Genomic DNA, 14,235 nt, shown 5'->3' with positions numbered 1-14,235 from the left:
CATCATTGTTACTACATGGGAAGCTTTGTTTGTTCCACATGCCCAATGAATCTACTCACCAGGCTGATTACCTCTCAGGATTCACACCAACTAGTTCTTATCGGAAATGGTTTTATTTAAATATAAATATGTGTACAAAGGTACAAGCAATGATAGCTCATTTTTAGCAAATAAAGTTCTTAATACATATATTAAAAGAATACACAAACAAATGGCAATTAGTCGTGTTCCCCAAAATAAGCATAGTACTGTAACTGCATTCAATGATTGGTGACAAAGTTAAAGAAAACCAGTGAACCCAAAAAATTAACCAAGGTAGATACATATGTATAGAAAGATACTTTACAGTAGAGCAGCTTACACGCTGTACATTAAGGCTTATATAAAATATAAAAATAAAGACAAGCGATGATTTTTGCCTCCTCATTTGAAGTGATATTTGTTCTCTTGTCAGGCTGCCTGGTAACAGCTTTTTAGATAAATGGCAGTACAGGCATACATACTGAAACATCCAGGGAGTGGAATGCAACTGGGCCAGGTGCACAAACCAATGTCTCAAACATGTAATGGACATGAATATAAACGCTGAACGCTGAGTTTCACTAGACACATTTTTGCATGCAACAGAGAGACATTATGGTCTCAGCCATTTGTACAGATAGTGTTTCAGGGTAGTACTGTTTCTTGTAAACATATTGAGACAATTTGAGTTGTAAAACTTGACTGTATGGTCCACGGTAGACCTGCCTTATGCCGCCTGAGCCTGCATTCATTTTCAAGTTTATTTCAAGTTCAAGATTGCCACCATTTTCCAAACCACCACATTTGATTGTTCTGCTAATAGCCAACTCTTCATATGATATTTTTACAATCAGAAAACAGTGCCAGGGGGAAGAACAGCAGTTCAGCCCCGGCCTGTTTCCCCCTTTACAGTTGTCACCATCTTTGGGTTGATGGCCTTAACTTGTCCATCTAGATTCAACAAACTGGTAACATACAGTCCTTCATTAGAATTAAGGATAACACACACATTCTCTTCATATCACCTTGTTTTAGTCACTTACAAGCAAAACTGCTAAGTTCATGTTGGGGCCATTATCAGAAGAGGCTCCGGGAATACAGCTGAGGCTAGAAGTACTCCTCCACTAATCAGACTCTTCCTACAGTACACTGCCCATAGCACTTGTTGGTCAGTAGAGCTAACCTTTTGTTTGTTGGTGATAGACACACAAATGTGCTTAGAATTCCTTTTGCATGCCAACAAACATCAAATGACAGACAGCAATGGATTGTTCCTTTTTTCTTCAAATATGTCCTAGCTTGTAATATCTTCTTTCATTTTAGAGGTCATATTTAACATTTAATGTTGACACAAGGTAAACTGTGGATTGCTGATACACAGCTACCCCGGCCATTTTGGCCACCCAAATTCAAGATATGTATTTGAATTCTTTTGTAGATGACAGAATATCTCCACAGGTTTTGGGTGGTCATTGTGTAGAGACAACCTGGTGAGGTATCACACTGTAATCATAAGTTTGACTTGAACCCTCTGCTAAATTCTCCAGCTCAGGAGTTCCACAGTTAGCATTGTTGTAGATCCCACGATCCATAATAACAATAGGTTGCTTATACCATAACCTAAATCCCATGGCTCCTCTCTTTGAAGGACCAAGTAAAGAAAGTCTCTGTTCATGTTAGTCCAGCCACACATGTATGTGGAGGTTATGGTTATCTACTCTCAGCTCCTGTTCCTTAATTTCTCCAATTAATTTTGTCCAATCAGACATGAGTCTGCATACGTTGTGAAGGTCGGCCATAGTCAGACTGCTGGGAGGACACTTGTGAGGAGGCATAAGAGAATCGAGATGAGCTCGACACCTTGCTGGCCTGATCTGATTGGTCATATGCATCCACCTTCTCATAGGAAGCGGGCTTGACGTAGCTGGTGAAGGCGCGTCCATAGGTAGCAGGGAGGTAAGCAGAGCCACTGTAGAGGGGGTCCGTGGGATAAATGTTGGCCGGCTGGGCGGTCTGCTGCTGGGCCGCTTGCTGCTGTTCATATGAGGTTCTGCCCGCAGTGGTGGTTGCATATCGCTGGGAAAAGTCATAGATACGAGGTTGGGTGCCATGCTGACCATATATGGGACTTGGGGAGGGCAGCTGCGATGGAGTGTAGACTGGCCGAGAGTTGGGAACATATTCAGAGAATCCACTGCTGCGAACGTGGCGGTCTTCATGGCCACGGACATTGTAGTAGCCATTGGTCGGGTCCTGTGAGAAGGACAAAAAACAAATTATGAAAATTATATGGCTTAGCCTTGTGTAAGAAGGTAACATAATGCAAACTCTATTTGTGTCAAGTATTTTACCTTGATGTCCGATCTCTCATCCTCCTCCTCCTCCAGGAGGTCGCTGTGTTCTGTGCGCGACGTCCCAGGAGACTCACTGCTGTTGGGAGCCTGTGGGAGCACCAAGTATTAGTGAGTTACTTGGATCGTCAAGACTTCAAACAACAAATAGTGTTCTTACAGTGTTAAATTTACCATGGGCTCTTTGACATCCTCCTCATCATCATTGCCTCGTGTAGCATTGTGATCGCTGTGAACAATCTGAACTCTTATGTCACTCTTAGAAAGGCGAGTGCACCTCTTACCTGTACAGAATGAAAAGAGTTTTATACTTGACGTTACCATTAAGACTTATACATCAAAATACAACAAAACCTCTCTTTTAATAAAAACACAGACACAGATGTCATAGACATTAAACAAAAACGGCTAAGGAATGAAAAAGACTTCAAGAACTGGGAGTTGACCCTTTTGCCCATACTAACCATTGAGCTCACCTTTGCCTGTGTGCCTGCAACAGAGGGAAACCAGCGTGATGACGCAGATGAGCAGCACACAGCCTCCACCTACTGCTCCACCAACAATTATCAACATAGGCAGGGCTTCTGTAGAAACAACCATATGGCACAGACAGCGGGGGTTAAAAGTTGTCAAGATACGTTTCAGTGTCAAGAATGAGCATATCAGAGCAAAAAAAAAACAACAAAGAAAGAGCTTCATTTATTTATCTTGCTAATTTCAAAAACGTTCAAGTGAGTACATAAATTTATCTGGTCTGCCCACAGGCCTGGGCCTTACTGTATGCTCATGCAGGCAATCCAGTATCCCACAGCCTGGCTATTGTCTCTAATCTCTCTGAAAGAAGGGTAACAAGGCCTGACATGCAATGAAGCAATAGACAGTAATCTAATTAGAGATTCCAGGAGATACTGCTGCCCATTTCTCTGGAGACCCCACTCTGCTATGTTGATGTAAATTACTGGCGAGGACCTTATTTTTGGTGTCTACTGCAACAAAAGCTTTCATAGCATCAATGTAATACTAATGCTGCCTAATTTTAAGATCACTTGAAGGCTGAGATGCTGAACTTGCCTCTAAGACAATGATAGAGAATATGAAACAAAAAACAAGTACATGTAGCTTCTGCTAATTGACTTTTGTCCCCAATCAATATCTATGTTCTGGGGTAAACATATTCATTAAAGGAACCATCTGCTGATTAAATCATATCGATTAGAGGAGTGTAATTAAGATAAGCACATGACAGGAGCACTGCTTTCACCTAATCTGGCCCCCCATCACAGCAAAGATATAATATAACTATAACATTTGTATATTGCCTGGTGGGCATCATTACTCCTGCCAGCATGTACCTTGCTCCTTCAGGGTGATCAGGGCAGTGCCAGTGCCGAAGCGGTTCCAAGCAGTGCAGTTGTACCGCAACTGGAAATCCTGTGCCAAAGTCTCAGATAGCACCAGAGAGGAGAGGACTCCACGGTCGCCAGCTACTGTCTGCACTGAGTAACGACCGGAAGAACCAGAGGACAGGCTCATGTCTCCGAAGGTCCACACCTGTGGAGAGGAGGATGAGAAAAGTTAACAGGGAGTATGAGACTATTCTATGAAGCAGAGGCCTGTTTGACTGTTTATCCTCAGATCCTCGCCTGCCGCTGACTGAACACTGGGTTCCCTCTTTGTTCTGATTTCTCTGCCAACCTTTAAGGTGTTCTGTGGCTGACACAGCTCACAGGCACATGTGTAAGCTGCCTCCCACATTTGCCCTGCAGGTGAGGCCTTAGGAGGGTTAGGTAGCTGAACTATGAAATAAGGCTCCTCTCTGCTGTCTCTAGTGCAGGGCCAGCAGGGCACCTGTGTCTCACTCCTCCTCACACCTTAATTATCTGCTCAGCCCAGCGTATGCTCAGCAGTTCAACAGGGTCAGCCGAGTAATGCCTCTTGGGCCGCTAATTGAATGCAGTTTGGCTGAGACCTGCAGGAAGCCAGTGTCCCACATTTCCCCCAACTCCACAGTCTCTCCAGCTGATGCCTGTGCCATTACAGTTGTGAATATGTGTGTGTACTTTAGCATGTGAGGTGGAGATATGCTAGTGCACAGGTGTGAAGGTGGGACCAGAGGTGAATCATGTGGTTTGGCTAGGATGTACATAAAAAATGTAAGATCCAGAGTGAATGAAACAGAGTGATGCACAAGAGGCTCACTTACAATCTTATCAGGTGGGGGGCTACTCCCCACCCAGCACTCCAGCTTGCCCTTGGAGTGCTTGACAGCATGCTGTGTGGCGTCTGCTGTGATGATGGGTGGACCTGGTGTGAAGAAGAAAAGAAGACAGAGCAGAGCAGAAAATTAAAAAGAAGAAAAAAAGATATTTTGAAACAAAGTTGTTAGAGATTATTTTTTGTTTCTACTTATTCAACATTACTCCACAGTCTGACAAGAAGTCACTCACCATTTACAGTCAGAGTGACATCTCTTTCTGCAACTCCAATCCGGGGTACAATGGCCTTACAGGTATACGTTCCAGCATCCTCCTGGGTAACAGCCTTCAACTGCAAGGTGTTACCATTACTGAGCACCTAGGGAGAGATCCAGACAGAGAAGTGAGATGTGTATTAGGGGGAGAAAAGGTGAGAGAGACAGTGGGGTGAAGAGGCAGACAAAGCAGACTGGGACCTTTATCAGTGGCCCACTCACTGTGGAGACAGCACAGAGGTGGGCTGACCATTGTAACAAATGCTTGTGGTTTGAGTTTAATTTCATTGTGAAGAGCTTTAATCACAGCATTAAGCACTCAAGCCACCACTGAGTGACCGTGCTGCCGGGGAGATTGTTGTAATTAAAACAGTGGGGACAGAACGAATCATACTACGGTGTGAGTGGGCTCTAGACTTTGGAGCTACTACACTCACTCACCCCTTAGCTCATTGATCCTGTCATTCCATCAAGCGATGATTTATCCATTTACCCTCCATCGTCGCCCCCCGCACCCCCTTACTCTCTCCAATTTTTTATTTCAGCACACTTATGGAGTAACCAAATTAATCCATTACTCGTGGCCGTGTGAGGGACAGTGGCAGTGGGCAGATTAGAAAAATGCCTGCATGTTTCCCTCAGAGGGGCTGAAAGTGTTCACTCTTTGAGATGACAGCATTGCTTACACCCTCCCACAGCACTCTTTACTGGGGCTGTTTACTCCAGCATTGCCACAGAAATTGTATTAGTTGCCAGGAGAGAAGCTCTTATGGGATGTCCCCACTGATGCTTTATGTGCGGAAGGATTTTTACCAGGATGATGCAAAGTGAAGGTGGAAATGTCCCATTTGTTCCACCTACGAAATTGACTTTGAGGAAATGGATACTGAAGTACAGTCATGCCATTTTAATATCTGAAAAGCAGAGATGCCACTCTAAAAGTGCCTTACATGTTGTAATTCTGTTAGTTTGAACCACGCCTTAACTCACTGGCTGACTGATTCGATGACGATCAATTGATTGAGTTAGAGTGATGCGTGTCATGTGCCTTGATGATGCTGTGTGAATCTGTCAGTGGACAGACAGTTTTCTGCCAGAGGCTTTAGCCCTGAGGGATCATAGTGAGAGGTGGTGTTGAAGATTCAGCCTGAAAAAGAACGTGTGTGGAAAAGTGTGAGGGATTCATGCCTCAAGGCCATGTATGAGTATTCCTCTGTGGATAGATGATGTTGATGGTAGGCGTTGAAGCTTTACCACCAAGATAAGGGGATGACTAGACTTTGTTTCCTTACCACGCTGGAGCCCTGCTTGGTCCATGCGAGGGTCAGTGGAGGGTTTCCAGTCCATGCACAAGTAAATGCTGCATCCATCCCTATATCCACTGTCACTGGCTTTGGATCCGACAGGAGTCTGGGGCCAACTAGGGTGAAACAACACAGCCAGATGCAATCAATAAGAAAAATAGTGACTTTCAAAATATCTAACTTATCTCCACTGCATATAATATTTGCCTAAAGTTGAACTCACATTGGACGTCCACCAGAGTGCTGACATTAGTACTGCCCACAGAGTTGGACACCTCACAGGAGACAGGGTCTGTGAAGTAAGAGTAGTCCACAGACACTTCAAGGCTGTCCCCATTTGCTTCAGAGATGGGAACTCCTCCTTTTGACCACCTGACACAGAAGAATAATCACATTATACAGTCGTATTAGTTCAGAAGAGGTACTTAGCCATGCGTGTCAAAGTGGCTATTAGCTGATTCATAGCTTATGCCAATCACAATCAAATACTGCCAATCAAGCCGCCCATTAAACGCAATAAATGTGTTAAACACGTTTCATCCTTGCACTACGTTGCTTATGTCTGCAGGGTGGCAGAATCAGAGTGAAAAATCAAGATTAAAACAAAGGATGCATACCTGTATCCAGTGATTTCAGGATTGGCAGTAGCAGAGCAGATGAAGAGAACCTTGGCTCCCTCAGTCACAGTTTGGGGCTGGACAGAAAGGGTCACTGATGGAGGGTCTGTGAGTAGGAAAACATCCACATTACTGACACCAAGGCATGACTTTACTGAATACAGTAATCTAATTTCTACCATTTACCTTTTAATGCAACAGAATTAAAAATGCTTTACGCTTAATTGCACTCTGCTACAGTGTTGTTATATTTTGGTGGTTTTTATAATTTGGCTGATGCCTGGACACTCACGCTGGACATTGATAGTAATCGATGTCTGTCGCCCAGCAGGGGCAGCTGGATTAAGAACCCTGCAGGTGTAGGTGCGTCCAGTGTCGCTATCCTCCGGGGTGATAGGAAGCATACTGACAGCTGCCTCTCTCTTCCCATCCTCCATCAGCGTCTGTAGAGTCAGGCATCATTGCAAAGTAACTGTTAAATGCTGCTGGAAGTCTAAGCAACTGCTTACGGCTTACTTTTAAAATAAGACCCTATTTCAAATGAGGAGACACTTGCCATTTGTGATCACGCCACTTAGGAATATTCCTTGACACAGCAAGTCTTATTTTTCCATGTGCGAAACATTAAAATTGCCATCCTCTTTTTTGACATGGGAGTTAAATCATATATTTTATAATGCAGCAGGGGATATTATGCTGTTCCCACATTTCTGAGAGTGTTCCCTGTCAGCGCTCCTTATTTGTCATCATCTTTTAAATCTATTTACTGCTCTCAGAAATCAATATGGCTAAGTGAGGAAAGGTGTAGATTGTGAAGATATAGCTCACCACTCACATTCACCTTCTCTTCCTCACACACACACACACACAAACACACACCCACACACAGGTTCGTAGGTCTGTTGCAAATCCTAATCTGTAACAGGCCTTTAAAATTATTAGGACCGGCAAACCAGGTAACAAATACAAGTAAGCACACACAGACACGAACACACACACACACACACACACACACACACACATACACACACACACACACGGGTGCCTGTGTCTTTGTTTTTTTTGGTGGTGAAAGCGAGCAAGTGTCACACATCTTTAAAAAAGAGCAAGCTTTTTCCATGGGCAGCACAAATCAATGGAGCAGGTCTTTCACTTCCTTAGCCTGAGACAGAAAAAAGCATTTTTATGCCTGATCAAATCACATCATTCCCTGTCACCACCCGTCACTCGTATGCAGCCTTCAATACCCCCAGTCTTACTCCCAATGTTGGAAATTGTCTCTGTTTTATACAAAGCTACGCACCAGTTAACTCCATATTCTCTCTCCTTTCCTTTCCTCTCCTTTTCTCTTCTCTTCCCTCCTCATCTCTCCTCCCCTCTCGTCTCTTCTCCCCACCCTTCTCACTGCCGGCTCTCGCCTTCTTAAATGTGGCGTTTAGCGTTGTTTAGCGTGGTCAGAGAGCATGAAAAATGTGACACTTTCCCAGCCGTGGCTGGCTTACGCTCCGGCGCATCCCCATTGTGTTTCTGCATTGTTGTGGGTGAATTCTTCTCTGCAGAAACTCTACTGTATGAAACACTCATGCCTGTCTGAGCTTTGGCATGCTCCAGTTATGCTCTAGTGTCGCTGCATTAGCGAGCAAAGGGGGGTGGACGGGGGTTAGCAAGTGAAGGAGGAGGCAGAGAGGAGGAGGGGGGGTCAGGCAAGAGTGAAAATGGGAGGGGGACTGCAGAGAGTGAGTGAACAAATCTTGCGAGAGAAGGGTGGTGATAAAAAAAAAAAAACCTGAGACCATAGAGGCAAGATGAGAAAAATAAAAAGAGAAATGGAACAAAAGAGAGGGGAGTGCTACACCCTAAGAGAAAACATTTCTGTTTTGAATAGCTTTGCATTTCTTTCTGCCTGCTGTTATGTTTTATAATACTGTGTGGGTGTTAGTGATTGAATGATAATACCGGGCAAAGATCTGTTCTCACTGTACCTTGGAATAAATTGCAGTCTCCATGACCTCTCCATCTCTGTACCAGGTGATCTCAGCAGCAGGTTTGGCTCCTGAAGCTCTGCAGGTGAGGTTGTGTGGTGTGTGGGCCTTCAGACGTACCACAGGGCCACCTTCCACCACAGGATCTGAAGGAGGAACTGTAAAGAACAAACAAACAGAAAAAGTCATTACAGCTGTAGGCCAGCACACAGCCACAAAGAAGTCATACTGATATTGAGCTTGCTGTTGCTCTTAGCTCAGCATCAATATAGTGCAACAGCAAAAGAGGCAAACAGTATCTTCTCATGTCCATGTGTCTATTTAACAAGGTGTTGTTTCAGACAGGAAAAAAGACCAAGAACAGGTGTCATTTGGAGAAAAAAATACACTCAGCCTTATTTATTTCCTTTCTTGGGAGTAGCATTATTACTCTATTTGCTCTTACTGTTGCAGAGTGATGTTTCAACTGAATTGCTTATTTGTTCATTTATTTGCATGGTTTCGCACGCACCACTAGCAAGCCAAGCGTGCCACCCCTGATGAAGGCGTCTATCTCCCCAACCAATAAGAGAAGGCGTAAACATGGGGTTTGTTCTGGCCTTTTTCGCTCCCTCCACCAAGCCAATTTCACTGTGTGTATCTGAATTGTCAAAGGTCCTTCCGTTGCCGCGGCACAGACACTAATGGAATCCGAGTGCTAGGTGATTTTAATTTCCATGCCGATTCCCCTGACTGCACTCCTGCCGTTGACTCCTTTGACTGTGCAGGATTGCTTTGGTCTCATCTGGCCACATTGATTCACACAAACACATACAGGCATGTGCACACATACACACGCACAGAAAAAGCCCCCTCTCTCTATTTATCACACCTCATGTCCACACATAAACATGAACGGCTGGCTGCTGAGCCATGCGCCTGATTCCATTTATATGTTTATGAAATGCATATTATGTTCATGAACCACCAGCCTTGGTCTGTCAGGGTGCATTTAATGTAGAAGTGTCAGTTTTATCAACTTTTTTCCCTTGCTGCCTCCACATGAGCAATTTAATGGGTTTGTGTGTGGGCAGGTGATGACCGCACTGCTTTGTGCTGCTCTGTGCAGCTTTGACAGTGACACTAGACGCAGAAAGGGGGGCTGATGAACACGAGGGAGCTGTCTGAATCTATTCATATAGCTAAAATGTTCCCTAATTCTTCTTGTGATCTCAAACTGTTTGCCTTTCCATCGCAGCCCTATCAGTACTGCTCATCACTTTGGACTCATGCCCACCTTAATGACAACAGATTGATTCGGGGAAAGCTTGTGGTTAAATCTCTACATGTTGTCGTTCCGAAAGCTGCTTGAATAAAATTTCGCTCTGCATTTCCTCTATCATAGATGGACATGGACAAAAGACTAATTAATAGAGTGACATTCCTTTGCATACCACCAGATGCCAGCAGTGCTTTGCTGATTCCCACAAGACCTGGTCACCAACCCCAACCTCCACCCCTCCCCCCACCCCCTCCACCTCTGAATGTTTGTGTAAATAAGTCGATCACTCACATCACATTAATGTAAAAACCGCCTTGCGGTTGACAAATGTTGTGGCTCACTGTAAAATGTGCTAACTGTGCAAACCCTGACTTTCAAGCTACACAAATCTGCAGCAATCACATTATCCTAGATGTCCACAGTCTTGATTATCACAACTGAGAGCAGAGTGGTTTCCTTTTTTTCACTGTTGAATCTGTTGGCTGAGCCTTACTTGGTTTAAATTATTACCCTTTTAGTACATGATTTTTACCAGGAAACTAGATTTACAATGGAGTCATCTTTGAGTGGGATAAGAAATCATTCTTTAAATCGCAAGTTCCCATGCATTGCCAGCCTGCTGGCCTTGGCATCAGGGTAGGCTGTGAGGATCATGCATGAGCTGTGTGTCATACCTATTACAGTGAGCTTGGCACGGTGGGAGCGCAGTGCCGCCTGTGTAGCCTGACACTCATACACCGCGTCATCCGCCAGCTCTGCCGAATCGATCAGCAAGCTGTGCTCGCCTGATAGTGGGTCCCCCGTTAAGGTATAGCGTGTCCAGCCTGCAAGAAGCCAGCAAAGAGAAACGAGTCAGACAAACCTACCAACAGCAAATGTAATGAAAAGACTTTAAAATAAACAGACTTGCGCCATGAACAAAGACAAGAGAGTTGTGACAAGGCTCTTTAAGACCCAAATGAAAGCAAGCAGCCCCTCACTGGGGCCAGGCATTGAACCGTTGTGTTAACAGTGCAGCATGAAGCTGGAAATGCAACATGTGAGAAGGCTGCTTCATGAAGAGTCTGTCCTTTACACACAGACACAATAAAGATGGGGTGGCTAAGGTCAAGAGGAAGCTTCTTCACCTTCTCTCTAGTCTACCACACATTTAAATGTCAGTGTGTGACAAAAGCCAATTGATTATCTACCTTCCTACAAGACCCTTAAAATGCTAAACAACAAATTAAAGTTTGGTGTGTGCAGCAGTAGCCGACCTGTCTTCAGTACATTGTTCCCTCACCATTCATTTGAGTAAAAACCTCAATGGTTGACAGAGAGAGACTTGGTTTCTAATGAGACCTGGCATTGATCGCTGCAAGACCGACAGAGACAGAGAGAGCAATAAACACACACAAAGAGGTAGAGAAAGAAGAGAGAGTGAGAGAGACAGAAATAAGAGGTCAGTGTTAATACCTGGTAGGTCTCTCTCTCCACCCAGTGCAAGGCCATCTTTGGTCCACTGTACCATTCCCCGGTAACCCACAATAACACAAGGTAGAGTCACTGACTGCCCGGATATAACCACCTGGTCCCGGGGCTGCTGGGAGAAGTAGGCTGCTTGGGTGGCTGCTGGGAGAAAGGAGAAACACCACACTGTGAACATGAACTTTCTTGGAATTCACACTTCCATGGTAGTCGATGGACATTTACACATTGTGAAATTCCCACAATAGCTATAAAATATAGGTATGCAGAATACTGCTAATGGCATTTCAAAGAGCGTAATGGCAGCATGTTTCTGCAGTGCCAGCAGAGAAAAGTGAAACTTGCACTGTAAGGGGTGTGGGAAAAAAGTATAAGCGAGAGCATACTCCCATGAACTGGTCTGCTCAGTCGCTTGTTTTCATGGCACTAGCTGAGAAAAGTGATGGGGCTGGCATGTGAAAATATATTTTTTTCTCCATAAATGTGGCTTCCAAGAAGAATAGTCAGCTGCACCTCATAACTTATTTAACTCTTTCCAAAGACCATATGGTTGTATGCTCGCTGACATGAAGCAAACACACTTCTGGGGAGAAAAATCTGCTACTCTTTCAGTGTGCTTTCTGTAAAAATGGATGTTAAACAATCAAAACTCCATTAAAGTTCCCAGGGGAGGCATCCGTTTGAGCCTCCTGAAAGTCAGCGAAGACACCTGCTGCCGTTCCGCTGCTGTGTTTAAGTATGGCAAACAGTCTCACCGGATTGGCTGGCCTGCCTTCACACTACAGAAACACAGCGTGAGTACAGATCCATGGTTCCAACTGTTTGTGCCACTATGCTAAAGATTCAGTATTACAAACCCTACTGGAAGGGGAAGATGGCAACACTCCAGAGGTAGCTAATCCAGGTAGGTAGGAGGAGAGAGTTATTGGTTGGTTGGTTATCTAAGTGGGGTGTCTGTGTGAGAACTTAAAAAACCTTCCCTCATTCTCTCTCCATCTTTCTTTGTCACTCAGTGGAGAATAGAAGGGAAGGGGGACTGAGGAAGATAAAGAGGGTTCTATTCAGGCAGTGCTAAGGCCCCCCTGAACTGCTTCTTTTGGTGGGAGCGCTTAAACAGACAGAGTTGCCCCCCCCCCGGCAAAGAAAGACGCTGAAAGGAGGGCAACATACGACGGCCAGAGACGCGCTATTGTCCCCTTGTCCCTCTCTTTTAATAGGCCTCTTCATTTCCAATCAATCCTGCTAAATGCAAGTTTAATAGCTTTTCAATAGCAGCTTTTCCCCCCAGAGGGTAGCTGGGATTTTCTCTCTCCCTCACCCCTTTTCTCTTTCCCCGTCTCTTCCCCCTCTGTCTCATTCCATTCTCTCCGGCTTTTCTTTCTTTTTGAAAGGGGGGCTTCCGAGGTTGTTGGCACTGTTTATTCCACACTCAATTATCCACTTCATCTCAGGGTGCACCGTGGGCTGAACCCTGCCCCTCACCTCTCCTCTCTCCCTTTGCACCCTCCTGCCTCTGTCACCCAACAGCACAATTACAGTGAGTTCACCAGGAATGTGAGTTCTCCACAGCTCAGACCAATGCGGTTTTCAACGACTGCCTCAAAACCAATTTTCACGCTTTCGTACTCTCCATCTGGGCCAACAGAAGTGTTAATAGATAGCTGAACAGAGAAGAAGATCAGAGAACAATGCATGTTAGCTTGCCAATAATGTCTCCACTATACATCATTTTACCAAAGTGTTTAAAAAGCCTATTGAGCAGCGGGGGCAAACAGGTAGACTGTATGTGTGTCACACACCATGGATCAAACAAAGCCAATATGAGAGCGTCAGTTAGAAATGAAACAGCCAGTTCAGGTTATTAGGTGTTTAGCGAAGGTTGGCATTTTCCCGTCATACCTTCAGAAATGCTGCCTTTATAGTCTGTCTGCCTATCCCCAACTTTTAGCCTTTATGAGTAATTGAGCACTTTCATATGCCTCCACTTGCAGAGCCATTTAGGGATTTTCCTCTTTGTACTTGCAACAGTACAAACATTGATTGCAATTAGGTATTTTGCCCAGAGTATCTAAATGTTTGCAATGGGTAATAACTCACTGCATTGCTTGATTGTTTAGATGGATTACATGCATTGGATTGTTTCATTTTGCCTCACCCACATGCAATTTCTCATGCTTACATATGGTAATTACTGCAAAGCGTGCACATATACATATGCAGCCATGCAAATATAGAGTTAAGAGTATGTAATGTAGCGAATGTCTTCACACCATATGAGTGATTCATTGCTTTCCAGATCCCTTATTGAAAATGCTCAACAGAACATCTCGACTGGCTAATGACTCATGCCAGATTCCTTTAATTCCTCCTTGCTGAATTAGACAATTTTTTGACGGTGTATTAGCAGCTTAATTACATGAATACATTTCTGACGAGGAGAGAGGGAGGAACAGAAACAGACAAAGAAACAGTGGTAGAGAGGCAGTCAGAGGAAGTAGTGAGCTGTGGGTGTGAGGAGGCCTGTTCTTAGTGTGCTGCAATGCCACATACATGCATGCATGTACACAAACATACACAGTAGCTTTAAGTGTTTTTTGCCCGACTCAAAATGAGGAGCTTGTCTCTTGGTTACTATTAAATAACATTTGAAAAGGAAAATATGAAACCCCTTGGAATCCCAAACTGCTGCTGTGGATGAGTTTATTCAGCATGTCATCTTTAATATTATTCAAGTAAATATGTACAGTGTGTATTATTGGTAC

General features: G+C 44.3%; 1 protein-coding gene across 2 annotated transcripts in view; it reads right to left on the bottom strand.

The window, feature by feature from the left end:
* Positions 1-94: 94 nt before the first annotated feature.
* kirrel3l (kirre like nephrin family adhesion molecule 3, like) overlaps positions 95-14,235 on the bottom strand; it is a 31,879-nt gene continuing 17,738 nt past the window's right edge. The window contains exons 2-15 of one of the 2 annotated variants that reach the window (XM_067510352.1): positions 11,462-11,617; positions 10,681-10,830; positions 8,746-8,903; positions 7,056-7,206; positions 6,764-6,869; positions 6,370-6,518; positions 6,135-6,262; positions 4,820-4,946; positions 4,576-4,676; positions 3,725-3,923; positions 2,837-2,956; positions 2,547-2,656; positions 2,373-2,462; positions 95-2,274 (exon numbers count right to left, since the gene is read on the bottom strand). In XM_067510352.1, the coding sequence (XP_067366453.1) occupies positions 1,783-2,274; positions 2,373-2,462; positions 2,547-2,656; positions 2,837-2,956; positions 3,725-3,923; positions 4,576-4,676; positions 4,820-4,946; positions 6,135-6,262; positions 6,370-6,518; positions 6,764-6,869; positions 7,056-7,206; positions 8,746-8,903; positions 10,681-10,830; positions 11,462-11,617 (2,237 nt within the window). In that variant the 3' untranslated portion in view covers positions 95-1,782. The remainder of the gene's footprint in view (positions 2,275-2,372; positions 2,463-2,546; positions 2,657-2,836; positions 2,957-3,724; positions 3,924-4,575; positions 4,677-4,819; positions 4,947-6,134; positions 6,263-6,369; positions 6,519-6,763; positions 6,870-7,055; positions 7,207-8,745; positions 8,904-10,680; positions 10,831-11,461; positions 11,618-14,235) is intronic. The other variant, XM_067510353.1, reaches the window with a different exon arrangement.

This window comes from Channa argus, chromosome 7 (genome assembly GCF_033026475.1).
Source record: "Channa argus isolate prfri chromosome 7, Channa argus male v1.0, whole genome shotgun sequence".
Taxonomy (NCBI): domain Eukaryota; kingdom Metazoa; phylum Chordata; class Actinopteri; order Anabantiformes; family Channidae; genus Channa; species Channa argus.
The sequence above is the reverse complement of the archived record's forward strand: the minus strand, read 5'-3'. Positions and strand labels throughout refer to the sequence as shown.